This window comes from Gymnoscopelus braueri (genome assembly GCF_963280865.1).
Source record: "Gymnoscopelus braueri genome assembly, chromosome: 23".
Classification (NCBI taxonomy): Eukaryota; Metazoa; Chordata; class Actinopteri; order Myctophiformes; family Myctophidae; genus Gymnoscopelus; species Gymnoscopelus braueri.
In genome coordinates this window covers 3,310,675-3,326,015 of record NC_137625.1, presented here as the reverse complement: position 1 = coordinate 3,326,015, position 15,341 = coordinate 3,310,675, and the positions used below count along the sequence as shown (strand labels likewise).

At 44.7% G+C, this 15,341-nt stretch overlaps 2 protein-coding genes across 2 annotated transcripts; both read right to left on the bottom strand.

The window, feature by feature from the left end:
- Nucleotides 1–5,616: 5,616 nt before the first annotated feature.
- Nucleotides 5,617–7,716, bottom strand: LOC308079210 (disintegrin and metalloproteinase domain-containing protein 10-like; the record flags this gene model as incomplete). Its single annotated transcript, XM_080420587.1, has 1 exon — nt 5,617–7,716. The coding sequence occupies one exon, from the start codon at nt 7,714–7,716 to the stop codon at nt 5,617–5,619; it is 2,100 nt and encodes a 699-aa protein (XP_080276713.1).
- Nucleotides 7,717–13,179: 5,463 nt separating this feature from the next.
- LOC308079769 (TATA element modulatory factor-like) lies at nt 13,180–15,303 on the bottom strand (the record flags this gene model as incomplete). The annotated part of the gene is made up of 1 exon (XM_080421363.1): nt 13,180–15,303. The coding sequence occupies one exon, from the start codon at nt 15,301–15,303 to the stop codon at nt 13,180–13,182; it is 2,124 nt and encodes a 707-aa protein (XP_080277489.1).
- Between the last annotated feature and the right edge of the window lie 38 nt (nt 15,304–15,341).

The following is a 15,341-nucleotide window of genomic DNA, read 5'->3' as shown; positions in this document are numbered from 1 at the left end:
CTTGTCTCTCAGGTCCTTTACAGCTTGGTTGTAGTTCCCTGTGCTGCTGATGTTTAGGCCAAGGTAGGTATAGTTTTTTGTTTGTTCTAGTGGGATTGTATTTAGGAAAAATTGATGGTTTTGGCGGCTGGATCTTTTTTGAAATATCATGATTTTAGTCTTAGTTAGGTTCACTGTCAGGGCCCATGTCTGGGAGAATTTGTGTAGGAGATCAAGTTGCTGCTGTAGTCCTTCCTTGGTTGGAGACAGCAGAAGCAGGTCATCTGCAAAAAGTAAGCATTTGATTTCTGTGTTTGCCAAGGGGATGCCTGGAGCTGTGGACTGTTCTAACGTTTTTGCTAATTCGTTGATATATATGTTGAAGAGTGTTGGACTCAGGCTGCATCCCTGTCTAACTCCTCGGCTTTGGGGGAAAAAGTCTGTGTGCTTTTCGCCTATTTTAACTGCGCATTTGTTGTTAGTGTACATAGATTTTATGATGTCATAGGTTTTCCCCCCAATGCCACTCTCCAACAGTTTGTACATCAGACCCTCATGCCAAATTGAATCGAATGCTTTTTTTGAAGTCGACAAAGCAGGAGAATAATTTGCTTTTGTTTTTGTTTAATTGGTTGTCAATTAGGGTGTTTAGAGTTTAAATGTGGTCTGTTGTGCGATATTTTGGTAGAAAGCCAATTTGTGATTTGCTCAGGACATTGCTTTCTGTGAGGAAGTTTAGAATTCTGTGGTTGAGGATCATGCAGAGGATCTTTCCGAGGTTGCTGTTTACACAGATCCCGCGGTAGTTATTTGGGTCATATTTGTCTCCACTTTTGTGGAGTGGCGTTATCAGCCCTTGATTCCATGTGCTGGGGAAGATCCCAGAGCTGAGCACAATATTTAGGAGTTTTAGTATGGCTATTTGGAATTTGAGGTCGGTGAATTTTATCATTTCATTTAGAATACCGTCTGCCCCGCAGGCCTTCTTGGTTTTAAGTGTTTTTATTTTGTCTTGTAGTTCTTTTAGGTTGATTTGGGAATCTAGTGGATTCTGGTAGTCTTTTACGGCTGACTCTAGGTTTTGTAGTTTATCTTTTATTTGTTTTTGCTCTTTGTTCTTCTCGATTGGGCCAAAGAGGCTAGAAAAATGGTTCACCCATATATCTCCATTTTGGATGTTGTTCACTGGATGCAATACCCACCCCGTTTCTCAAAGAGGTTTTAGACAGTGTGATTGGAGATATCCTAAGAATTGTAAACAGCTCTCTACTTTCAGGCGTCTTTCCAGACTCACTGAAAACGGCTGTAGTCAGGCCGTTACTCAAGAAACACAACCTTGATCCATTGGTGCTGGGTAATTATAGACCAATCTCTAATCTGCCATTTCTGGGCAAGGTCTTAGAAAAAAACTATCTTTCATCAACTGGATGTGTTCCTACAGAACAATAAGGTTCATAACAAATTCCAATCTGGCTGCAGGAAAGGTCATAGCACAGAAACAGCACTTGTAAAAGTAATTAATGATCTTAGGGTGTCCGCTGACGACAAAAATCTGTTCTCCTACTCCTTGATTTAACCGCTGCTTTTGATACGATTGATCACACAATTCTACTACAACGCATGGAGTACTGGATTGGTTTGTCAGGCACAGCCTTGTCTTGGTTTTACTCTTACCTAACAGGCAGAAGCTATTTTGTCAGTCTAGCTAACTTTGACTCAGACAAACACAACATCTGTTCTGGTATTCCACAGGGCTCAATTCTGGGTCCCTTATTGTTCTCCCTGTATATACTACCGCTGGGAGAACTCATCGCCGATCACAGAGTGAACTTCCATTTCTATGCTGATGATACCCAGCTGTATCTTTACACTTTTGAAGGACCAGGACAAAGACTTTGAATGTGGTGTAAAAGTGAATGTCATTAAACCTTTAAGCTAAATGAGGATAAAACAGAAGTTCTCATAATTGGCTCCAGTGAGCAGAGAGAATCAATAATAAGTAGACTTGGTAACCTGGCTGTAGAAAGTAACACCACAGTAAAGAACCTGGGGGTTATTATCGATTCTGAATTTAATTTTAATACACACATTAATCATGTCACCAAGATTGCTTTCTTTCATCTTAGAAATATTGCGCGAATTAGAGACTATCTGTCGTTAGACGATGCAAAAACGTTGATCCACGCTTTTGTTTTCTCTCGGCTTGATTACTGCAACGCACTCTACTCTGGCCTGCCAAAGAAAACAACTGACAGATTACAACTTGTTCAAAATGCGGCAGCCAGAATTTTAACTAAAACTAGGATGAGAGAACATATCACTCCAGTTCTAGCTTCACTACACTGGCTCCCGGTTGTTTTTAGGATTGATTTTAAAATTATTTTAATAGTTTATAAAGCTCTAAATGGTCTGGCACCTTCCTACCTCTCTGACTGCCTAGAGAGATATGTTCCAAACCGGGCCCTCAGGTCTTCAAGTGCTGACCTGCTCGAGGTGCCTACAATGACATATAAAAAATACGGTGAAGCAGCATTCTGCTTTTACGGACCGACAGTGTGGAATAAACTCCCATTACAGCTGCAGCCTCTGTCGATAGCTTTAAAGCACAGCTCAAGACCTATTTCTTCACTCTTGCTTTTAGCTGATTCTTTGGTTGATTTTTAATTCCTCACTGTATTGCCTATTTTAATGTTGTTTTATGCTTTTGCTTTTATTGTCTCCGCCAGGCCGAAAGGCATGGCGAGAGAGTATGTTTTCGCCCCTGTCTGTCCGTCCGTCCGTGTGTCCGTGTGTCCTGTCTGTGTGTTAGCACCAAATCTCAGGCACCGTTGGCCCGGTCGCTGCGAAACTGTGCACACACACTCCCTGGATGCCAATTCAGAACCTCTGCCTCAAATTTTTCACATAGGCCTGTCATAGCGCCACCAGGAGGCCGATTTGTGCAAAACCCATTTTTCCCCATTACTCCTACAGTTTTTAACCAAACCTCATGCAAATCGGTACACAGTATCTCTATAGTCATGTGATCAACCCTGATCTGTCCGATTTCCCATATTCCATCCTCATTGGCTAAGGTTACCATCCAAAGTTTGCAGGATTGGTCCGTTTTGAACAAACTGCCTCAAACCATGAACGCAGCTTGCCATTTCCATAAAATTGCACACGCACATTCCCACTAGGCCGAGGAAGAAATGTCACTTAAAACTTTTCACATCAGCCTCATGGTGGCGCTATAACAGGCCGATTTGCATTTTTAACTATAACTGCACCGATCTGCGTGAAACTTTGCACGCCTACTCCCTAGAGGCCAAGGAAAAACATTTGCACTGCATTTTTCACATCTGCTTTTTACAGCGCCACCAGGAGGCCGACTTATGTCAAATACATTTTTGGATATTAATCCTTCAGATTTTATCCAAACATCACGCACATCGGTACACAGTATCTCTATAGTCATGTGATCAAGACGCATCTGTCCGATATTTCATATTCCATCCTGATTGGCTAAGGTTGACTTCCAAAGTTTGCAGGATTGGTCCGTTTTGAAAAAAATGTCATGAATCATGAACGTGGCGTGCGATTTCCGTGAAAATTTGCACGCACATTCCCACTAGGCAGAGGAAGAAATGGCACCCTTTTCACATTGGCCTATTATAGCGCCATCAGGAGGCCACAATAACTTACCTGACCTGGCGGAGACCTGTGCTCCGAGGAGCACTTTTTCTAGTTTTATTTTATTTTTGTTTGCTTTATTGTTAAATTGGTTGTAACTGTAATTGTATTCTTGCTCTGTAAAGCACTTTGAGCTGCATTTCATGTCATGAAAGGTGCTATACAAATAAAGTTTATTATTATTATTTATTATTATTATTATATAAGTGTTTGAGGTGTTGCCAGTGTTTTCTTTTGTTGTTTTCTTTTTATGCAGGATGGCAGTATATGTGTTGGCCAGTTGAGGCATTTAATCACCAATGGCCTTCAGCAGAGCTCAAGAGAACCACCATGAAAACTAGAAAAGTGCATACAGTTGATTATATTATTGTTCTCCACCCAGAGTATCTGCTACAGCGACACCAAAAACTCACAATGCGATAATATAACGATAACACGTCCCATTTGTGTGTCATAAGTAGCTTGAAGTCCACCCATTTGTGTTTATAATGAGATGCACTCTGCTGGTTTGAGGCTCTATCACTTTAGCTTTTGTCTGTTTTGACGCTAGGCTATTTAGTGTATTGGTTCTCTAAGTGGGGTCCGGGGACCTTGGGGAGGGGGGGGGGGGATACCAGGGGGTCCCCAGCAAAATTAGTCAATATAGCATCACAATCAATCTGTCACGGTCCGCTCCTCGGGCTGTGGACTTTGACTTTATTATCTAGCCCTTGACTGCCCTTATATGGCATTGGACTCTTTAGGCCGTTCTGTTGTATCATTCCAATTGTATTTCTGTTACTCTGTTGTTGCCTTTTTGCCCTGATGTTGTGTACCTTTATTTTCTGCCTAGTTACTGTTCTCCTGCCTTGTCTCACCTCCCGGTGATTATTAGTTATCTCTTCCTGTGTCCTGTTAGTCCCTCTGCCTATCGTCTCATGATTTGTCTGTTGATTGCACCTATGTCCTGTTACCCCTGTGTCTATATATATGCCCCTGTTTGTTCAGTTTTTGTCTGGTCGTCGTTTATTGTTAGTGTGTGTATGTTAGAGTTTATTTAGGCTTCCAGCCATCTGCATTATTCCTCAGTTTTGCTCTTGCTTTACCTGCCCCGTTTTATGGGAAGTTTAAGTTTGTTAATAAACCTCCTGAACTTTGATTCCTGCCTTGTGACGTACTGCTTTTGCGTCCTTTGAACTTGCACCCTGACACAATCATTATTTTATTTTGTTCGCTTTAAGCGAACAATTTGTAACTCAGATCTTTGGTTTGAGAGGGGGATCCGCAGCCAAAGAACGAGAACTGTGGGGTTGCACGGACATGTTGCGGAATCAATCGACAATGTATGGGTCTTCATACGGGTCCATTTGGTTACGTTGCTAGACCCTCCAAATGAACAGGTACATACTGTATAGCCCACTTAATGTTAACAATTGTATTTTACCAAATAATTGGCATACAGTAATATAACATTAATATAAACAAATTAATTAATAAAAAAAAAAAGAGTTTGTTTTCATTGTGATGCAGAGAAATAGGAACTTAAAGTAGGCCGGAACACAATAGATTGATGGATCATTAAAATAAACATGCAACTGCAACTTTGCTTTGACGGACGGTGTTAACTCAGTGCCGGACCTTTTAGCACATTTGGTGAAAGTGGTTCCCAAAGCCAGAGCCCACGAATGAAAAAAAAGAAGCTTATTGGTCCTGTGGTTTGCAAGATTAGCTCCAGACAAACCGACACACACACGCACGCAGACTCTCTTACAGACAGCTCGGCTCGGCTTGGCTAGGCGAGCTACGCGTAAAAAAGGGCGTGAACCACTGCATCAGTTCGTTGGGCCTGCTGTCCGGTGAGATCTCAGTTCTGTTGCCAGAGTCTTCAGCGTTCAGCTGTAGGCGGTAATACAAGTGAACTCTTCTGAGTCAAGTTGCTCTCATTGCAGGCATTAGGAAGAATCAAGGCAAAGAGAGGACCAATGTCTAGCCCTGGGACTGCGGTTGGCCTCTCCTCAACGTACCTGGCAGTGGCAGAGGTGGAGGCAGCTTGGGGTTGCTGCTGGGCGTGTGGAGGCTGCAGATCCTAATGAAGGCAGCCATCGATAGGATGTAAACAATGCCCATCAATAGCACTGCCCACCAGTAAACCACAATCCACTCGGCGATGGTCTTATACAGCTCCAGGTTAAACAGGTACTTCAATAGCCTTGACAGAGGCCCGTCTGCGTCCACCGGACGACACTTCAAGAAAACATCGCAGTAGCCCTTCAAGTCATTGCAGGGCGATCCGGGCTTCAGGGTGATGTGCTTCTTCCCAAAGAAATGGGCCCATCTCTCAGACCCCGTGCTGCTGCAGGTGTCGGGCTTTGTTGCCTCCATGCAGCAGACATGGCACTGGATGGCTTTCTCGTCCGTGCCCTCTGGGCTCGGACAGGTGCACAACTCCAGACCATATGTCTGACAGATGGAACCTGTGCAAACCCCATTGACGCAGACCCTTGCGTTCGCATCGCAGGTGGTGATCAGGTCTTCCTTGAATGGTGAGGGAGGGCACTGGACGTGTGTACCGTTGCACAGGCCTTCATGGGCACACTCTGATTCCGGTCTACACCGTTTACCTTGGGGGATTAAATGGCATTCTACCGGGTCACAGCAAGGGCCCTGACTGGGACTGCATTCTTTGCCCGGTTTCAGTCTGCACCTTTTGCCTTCATTCTCGTCGGCGTTATAGCAACACTCTTCTTCACACTGATCGCGGAAGCCACAGTCACATTCTTCGCCTTTTTCCATGATCCCATTACCACAGATGGGCAGGTCGGATTCAACAAAGCATATGTTCTTCCTCTCCTTCAGGACCGCGCTCATGACGTCGATGCTGCATGGTGAGAACTTCCGGTTGTTGGGCCTCTCCCCTGCTGTGGCCTGGGGGTACATGATGTAGTTGCCCTGTGCCAGTCCCGGGGCGCACAAAGGTGTCCCGTCGTGAGGAGAGCCGAAGTTGTGTCCGACCTCATGGGCGAAGGTGACAAGTGAGACTTTAAGAGGGACATGATTACCGTAGTTCTTCACAGTAACCAGGCCTGTGTTCAGAGACATCTTAGTCTTATCAGTGAACAGCCTATGCTTCTCACAGACTCCCCCCTTCCAAGCCAAGCCAAGCACGCCCCGATCAAAGTCTCTGTTGGTGAATACATAGGCCAGACAGTAATCGTCATGGTTCTGTTGTGAGAAGAGTGTTAGATACTTCTCCACGCCGATGTTGGGAAAGCGAAACGGATTGTTCATGTCGTTCGTAGCGCTGGTAGTGTTGATAATGACCCTTTTCACCACAAAGTTGATGAGACGGATGCCATTGAAATTTGTCGTCCCATAAATAAAGTTGATATCCCTCACAAAGCTGTTGATCACGTCCATGACCTTCCTCTTCGAGCCGTAGTATTCGGTAAAGTAGTGGTCAGTCTGGATCAAGAGCTCGCAGGTGGTCCTCTGCCGGATGACTGGACCATGATCCTTGGACACCAGTATCTTGCTAACTGGGTGGTCCACCACTGATGCCTGGTACGTCTGCATCTTCTCAAACACAGAGTGGTCAGTGTAGCCATCCTCTGGACTACTGATGTCATCCTCATGATAGACGACAGAGTGAAAGGACACGTTCCTCTCTCTGAAGTACCTCTCAGAGGGTTCCACGTAGTATGTGCCTCGATGTGTTTGGATGGAGCCCTCGAAACGGCCATCGACTACAGACCCATGAGTAATGGTGCCATTTTCACCAAATGTTTGTCCGGTGTAAATGAAATCGATATAGTCGATATCCAAGGGCAGATCCTCTCCTGATACCGCTACGGTGAGATTTGGAGAAAAGGAGGAGTTGTCCCTCTTCAACTGCAAGTTAAAGTACCTTCCATGAGAACGGAATCCCAGCTGCAGCGTCTTGTCCTTGACTAGTGACTGCTGGTGCAGGGCTTCTGTGTCATATGACAGGCCCTCATAATGATGGATGTATTTGTTGAGTGGATTAGCATACTGTCCTTTAATATTCTGCAGACAGCAAACCATGAGAAACAGCTTTACAAATATCATATTGAATACATTCATTGTAAGCAGAAGAAGCTCTCCATACATACGGTAGGTGGTAAACTTATTGCAAAGATTGCTTGCTTTGTTTCCTCTCAAAGAACAGTGGACATCTGTATGAACTAACCACAACTATGCAATAGTGTTGCGTTCATCTTTTAAGCAAGCGGCCGGTGACGTATGCCTAGCCATGATGTGGTTTTTGTTACGTCAGATCGCTGATAGGTGTGTTGTCTCCATGTATAGCTTGCGTTCTGTTGCTCCGATCAGCACCAAACTTGGCACAAACACTGTTCCAAATTGCACACATATAGCGCTACAGCAGTGTTTAATTGATTGATTGATTGATATCTTTATTGTCTCCGCCAGGCCGAAGGCATGGTGGAGAGTATGTTATACCCTCCGTCCGTCCGTGTGTGTGTGTCCGTCTGTCACCAGCTGTGATTGGCTAGCGAGACACATGATGACATGATGACATCACTCATATCATACCTACCTGACCTGGCGGAGACCTGTGCTCCGAGGAGCACATTTTCTAGTTGATCATGAAATAATAACATACCGTATGTCACATGTAACATCTGACCCACCATAATCAAAAGGACTAGAGGTTTGGGCCGCGAACTCACATCTAGGCCCGATCAGCTGCATCACAGCTACGTTGCACCAGTGATGCAACTGATATGGCCATATATGGAGATGCGCAGTAGCGTGGGGTGCTGTGGCTAAAATGTGCAATTTAGTTTTATATTAACTGTACAATATGTACGTACATCGAAGATGGGGAAAGAAGCCAAGGTATTAGCCAGTGCACTGATCAATGGTCTGTGGCAAGTTTGGAGGCAAATGGAGTGATCGTGTGCTGACCAACCCCGGACATACATTGGTGGTCATTTCAATTATAGTAGTAGGATAGGATAGGATAGGATAGGATAGGATAATGCAAAAAAATTGCGGTCCTTAGTATGAGGTGTGTATGATGTCATGTACTGTATCGTGTGGTGCAGTTGGGTGCATGAGATGTATAGAGTTCATGATGTGCTAGTGTGTCCCTGGACACAAATGAAGTGAAGTCTCTGAGTTAATGTGTGGGTGTACCTGCCACTCAATGTGTGTGTGTGTGTGTGTGTGTGTATGTGTGTGTGTGTGTGTGTGTGTGTGTGTGTGTGTGTGTGTGTGTGTGTGTGTGTGTGTGTGTGTGTGTGTGTGTGTGTGTGTGTGTGTGTGTGTGTGTGTGCGTGCGTGCGTGCGTGCGTGCGTGCGTGCGTGCGTGTGTGTGTGTGTGTGTGGGGAGGGGGGGATACATCAGATACATATTTACAATATACCTATCTACAATATCGATACAAGAGATCTAGCAAGCCAAACAAAGGTACATATATCTTTTTAAAAAATACTATTTTTCACCCAAAAAATTATCACATCTCAGGGACCACAATGCCTATCCACTTAGTTCCCTATTTAGATGCAGCTTCTAGTGCTGCTGATCCAGCTCTTTAAGGAGGACTTAAAGGAGAATTTTGGACTAAAGTTTTCTTACCTTTTCTATGACGTTATGATATCTTAGGATGAATGGTACAGTAGAAAAAATTCATAACTCCACCCCTGAGCCGCCACAGCTTAAAAGGTGCGCGGATAGGCCTTAGGTTAGATCACATATTTTAATTATTATTATTTTATTTTTATTTTTAGATCTGACGTTCATAGTGACAGAACACTATGCAACCAAAAAAAAATAATCTCGAGATTTCAATCTCGTCTAGCGAGACTTCTGTTTTTTTCTTTTTTTTTTGGGGACAGTGTTCTGTCACTATGAACGTCAGATCTAAAAAAAAAAAAAAAAAATGTATTAAAATATGTGATCTAACCTAAGGCCTATCCGCGCACCTTTTAAGCTGTGGCGGCTCAGGGGTGGAGTTATGAAAATGTTCTACTGTACCATTCATCCTAAGATATCATAACGTCATAGAAAAGGTAAGAAAACTTTAGTCCAAAATTCTCCTTTAAAAGTGACCCTTCAAATGGCCATAACTCCACGACCATTGCTCTGATCAGCACAAGATAGGACTAGATTTGAAGGCTGCGTATAGCGGCCCGACACGATGCGAGGGTGCAGACCAGCCGACACATACTTAGGACTCCTGGATCGCCGCCTTCAACTAGACGCACTTCATCAGTTGTCAGATTTTCTCTGAAGGCAGACAGCGCTTCCAAAAGTCAAACCACTATACATACATACATACATACTGTTGGTACAGTACAACATTCAACGAAGGCCAGACAACAAACACAAGTAGGCCTACGTGCAGGATATACAAATAAATGAACGCTAAGCGCTGTATAATAATAATAATAATAATAATAATAATACATTTGATTTATAACGCACTTTACATTCTCACGAATCTCAGAGTGCTACAATTAAAAGCAAGGCAAAAAAACAGCATAGGCAACAAAACAATTACAATAGACCCAACTAGGCTAAACTAAAGGGCCAAAATTTAGAAATTAAAACTCAGTACGAAAAACAAACAAAGTCCATGAAAATTTGAAAAATGCTTTTTTTAAAAGGTAGGTTTTTAGTCCATTTTTAAAAGCATCAGTGGACTGTGGTGCTCTCAGGTGGTCTGGGAGGGCATTCCACAGACATGGGGCTGTGTGACAGAAGGCCCGGTCGCCTGGTGTGGAGGTTGGTGTCAGGGACAACAAGAAGGTTGGTGTTGTTGGAGCGGAGGCTTCGGGTGGTGGGATTTGGGGTGAGGAGTTTTTTGAGGTAGGGGGGGGGCGTTGCCGTAAATGCATTGATGGGTGAGAAGGGAAATCTTGTATTCGGTCCTGAAGGAGATGGGGAGCCAGTGAAGTGAGCGGAGGGTGGGTGTGATATGGTCATATTTTCGCACTCTCATCAGGACCCTAGCAGCGCTGTTTTGGATGTATTGGAGCCTTTGGAGGCTCTTGCTAGGGATCCCGATGAGTAGTGCATTGCAGTAATCCAGCCTGGAGGAGATAAAGGCGTGGACGAGCTGTCTATACCGTATTTGCCTAATATCATGAAGTCCTTTATAAGAACGGTAAAATCCAACGACGCAACAGGTGATATTCAATGGACAAGTTAGATGGTTCAGTCTGTTTTCGTGAATCGATGCCCTCCTCAGTCTATTTTTGTCAATTGCTATGTTTGTGAAATGATCTCTCCCCTCTGTCGTTTGAAATGGGGAGTCAGATTCTGAGCTCTCGTATTCGCGAGTAAACCCGCGTGACGTCGTTACTCTTTCTTCACATTAACACACGACAGCATGTAAAGAAAATGTTGATACTCGCTTGTTCATTTTGAATTGCTGCTCTACATGCATATATCCCACCACTGCCATTGTTTATGTGACCGCTATCTTGAAGCGTCACATCCATCCATAGACTGTAAAAAAAATATGGACAAAGGTGAACTGTCATGTGACCCATTGGTTTCTACAGACCCGTTTTGAAGGCACTTTTTCAGTGAATTTAAATCCACCATCTTGGAACTTCCGGTCCCAAAAAGCACCCGGAAACGACTGCTATTGGCTACAACCGCAGCGAGGGGGCGGGTCTTCACACGGTAGAACCAGTAGAAGCCCTAGAAACATTCCCTACTTTTTACTCAACGCATATCATGATAATTGAAAAAAGGCTTTAAACCAGCGATTGAAAACATAAAGTATATATGAAAATGTTTACTATGGTAATACAAGAATTAAGTCAGGTAAACAAGTATAGAGTCAGGCCAAAACCTCATTCCCTTGAATGGAGTAAAAATGCTTCCGCAGCCAGCAGGAGGGCAAATAGCGACATCTGCTGGGCCATTAATTAGAACTTAATAATGGCTGACAATGACTTACAGTGGTGGGAAAAGTATTTGAATGTTTTACTTAAGTAAAAGTATCAATACTGCAATGTAGAAGTACTACTACTAAGTCCGGAATTCAAAATTTACTTGAGTAAAAGTACAAAAGTATTGGTAACAAAATGTACTTAACGTACCAAAAAGTAAAAGTACAAAAATGTTTGTCCAATCCACAGACGCGCTGCCTGTAGGCAGCCATAGCTGCGGTGTCAACGCTCCGCACCGCGACACCGCAGCTATGGCCTGTGGATTTGTCTATAAAATAGGGCTAAAGTAGTTAATGTATGTTTTATAATGTAATAATTTATATCTGCAAAGTAACTATTAACTAGTTTTCAAATAATTGTAGTGGAGTAAAAGTACAATATTTGCCTCTGAGATGTAGTGGAGTAGAAGTAAAAGTATAGACAATTGGAAATACTCCAATAAAGTAAAAGTACCACAAAATCGTACTTACAGTACTTGAGTAAATGTACTTAGTTACTTCACACCACTGTATATTATGATATCCTGGGACGAGTGGTAGGCTACTGTAGAAACTGTCCATCCCGAGTCCACGGCAGCTAAAAACCCGAGCGAACGGTCCATGCGCTTGATCGCGTATTTTTAATGCTATTTTATGTATATATTTTTTGTTAATATCTGACGCTCATATTGACAGGAACCTAGCCACAGTGTTTTTGTCTCTTCTTGGCTTTATATTTGTTTATTTACATAGACATTTTTGAAAATGTTTGCAACCAACATTAGGGGGGCTCCAGAGTGCATCGCCTTCCATCCCTGCTCTACGCCACTACACACACGCGCGCGCGCACGCACGCACGCACGCACGCACGCACACACACAGCATGTTATACTGTTAATGACACTACCACTATTCCCACACAGAGTATATCTGATAATAAAAATCACACCCAGTGTGAAGTGGGCGGTGTGGTCATCACAGTGGTCATCATAGTGATGGAAGCTCACTTCCCAAAAAAACAGATTTTTGGAAGTGCATAATCCTATTTATAGGTTATTAATGTCATCATGTGTCTCGCTAGCCAATCACAGTGCTGAATAGAGTCAGCCAATAGAGTCAGCCAATCACAGTACAGGAAAGTGGGCCAAGTGGGCCAATCACAGTGCAGGAAACTAATACTAATGAGGTGTCCCAACCCCACTTATAGGGGCGGCTACACCGACCAAAAATAAAAAAAATCACACCCAGTGTGAAGTGGGCGGTGTGGTCATCACAGTGGTCATCACAGTGATGGAAGCTCACTTAAAAAAAAGGTTATCAATTTCATCATGTGTCTAGCTAGCCAATCACAGTGCTGAATAGAGTCAGCCAATAGAGTCAGCCAATCACAGTACAGCTAGGGGTGTGCTAATGCTAGGGGTGTACTAATTATGAGCCAATCACAGTACAGCAAAGGGTGTACTAATGAGGTGTCCCAACCCCACTTATAGGGGCGGCTACACCGCCCAAAAAACGCATACAAATAAATCAGATAGATACTCATAGACAGATTGTCTTTACAGACAGTGGTGAACAGGGGGGATAGATCATCTCTCTCCAATTAATATGTATTAGTTGGTTTATTCTATTTCTGGTTCTTGAGCAGTTCACCGATATGGGTTTTATACATGTTCTTGACATCTTCCAGGTCCAGCCTCAAATCAGTAGCCTCCTCTGCCTTCTCTCCATACATCTGGAGTATGGCATTGTGTCTCTGCTCCAGATCTTTGAGTTCAACCTTCAGCTTAGAGATGTCCTTCAACTTGTCCTCCATCTCATCGTTCTGATTGGTGAGTCGAACCAGCTCCTCAGCCATGACAGCGCGACTCCTCTCCAGACTGGAGATCTCCAGCTGTAGCTGTGCTATCTTCCCCAATCTCAGTTTGAGTTGAGACTGGAGGTTCTCCATGATGCTGGAGCCTCCAGCTTCGTAGAAGTTGGTCCCACTCATGGATAGGGACCTGGTGAATAGAGAGTGCTCGAGAGGGTCATCCTGATTTAGCACAGATGTATCCAGACCAGTGTTATCCGGCCGGCTGATGGAGCTGGACTGGGACAGTGGGGTGAAGGTGGAGGAGGCGAGGAGCTCTCCGTCAGGGAGTACCATGGCCTTCCTCTGCCTTTCCTTAAGGGCTTCTTGTGCTAGGTGGCATTTATTGTTCTTCTCTTCACCCATCGTCATCCTCTTCATCTCCAGCTGACCGATCAGCAGCAGCTTCTCTTTCTTCGCCTCTTCTAAAGCTTGACTGTGGTCCCCTTGCAGATTTTCCAGCTGGGCATGCAGCTTGCTGCTTTCATCCTCCAGTCTGTCCCTATTACGCTTCTCTGTGTCCAGCTGTCCCAGAGCAAAGCTCTTCTCTTGATGCAGCAGGGAATTCTGGGACTCGAGAGACGTCAGCTGGGCCTTGACGGCGAGCAGCTCATCGGTTACGGAATGCTCCTTATCCATGGCAACGGCCAACTGTGCCTGGGCGTCCGCTAGCCTATCAGATATATTCTTCTCCAGCTTTTCCCAGGATGCTGTCTTGACTCGCAGTGTGGCTTGTAGGTTCTCAACCTGCCGGAGCAGAGGCCGCGTTGCAGACATAACATTTTGAGTCAACTCCTGGTTTCTCGTTTCTGACTCCTGCAGTCTCTGTTGAATCTCACTGATCTCGTCTCTCATGTAATCCTCTTTCCTGCCCTGCTGGTGCTCAGCCTTCTGCAATGCCAGCCTCAGGTCAGCCACTTGGTTAGCCAGAGCCTCCTGCTGCAAACAAGCCTCCTCTTGGGCTTTCTGCAGGGCCATGCTCAGCTCCTCCTTGGCCTCCCTGCTCAGAGCTGCCTCCAGGGCTTCACTGGCCATCCTAGCTTCGGTCTTGTGGAGCTCTGCCAGCTCCCCGTAAGTGCTGTCCAGAGCGGACTGTAGGATCTTCTTGTTCTCCTGCAGGTCCTCAAAGTCAGTCTTCAGCCTGCTGAGCTCCTTCTCTTGATGCTGCACTTCACCTTTCAGCTTCTTGATGTTCTCTCTGAGTTGCTTCTCCACCTCTTCCTTCCCATTCAGCGCCTGATGCAGATGTTTGAGTTCCTCTTCCTGTTCCTTAACTTTCTTGCTCTGTTTAATGATCCTGGCGTCATTTTCCTTCTCCTTCACACGCAGCTTCTTGATGATGTTGGAGTGCTGCAGCTGTTGCTTGGACAGTTTCTCGCCTTCCTCCAGGAGGCCTCTGATCTGCTTCTCCTTGTCTCTGATGAGCTCTATCATCTTATTGTTGTTCAGTCTGGTGGATTGCTCCTCTCGCATGCCCTTCATTTCCTTCATGTCCCTCTCCTTGCAGGCCAGCTGAGCTTTCCTCTCTGCTTCAATGAGGCGCTGTGTAAACTCATCTTTCAGAGACTTAATGGTAGAGCTCTCCTCCTTCAGGCTTAGCACTTCATCTTTGAGGTTGTCACACTCTTCTTCCAGCCTGGTTGTATCGTTGTTGGCCATATGCAGCTGTGACTCCTTCTCCTGCAGATGACTTGACAGTTCAACAATCACATTCTGAAGCTCCATAATCTGACATGTGGAGACACTTTCCATCTCTTCTGTTATTGGCTGAATGAGGTGCTGTTCAGCGTCGGGGTTAGCACTTGGCAGTGTGACACCCCCGATCCCAGCGTCCTGCTCCATCAGCTCTTCAGGCTGCTCACTGTTAACAGGTGTGATGCTCTGACCCCTCTCCTCCATCTGGTCCACCCGATGGTCCCTTATCGTTTCAGTGGGTC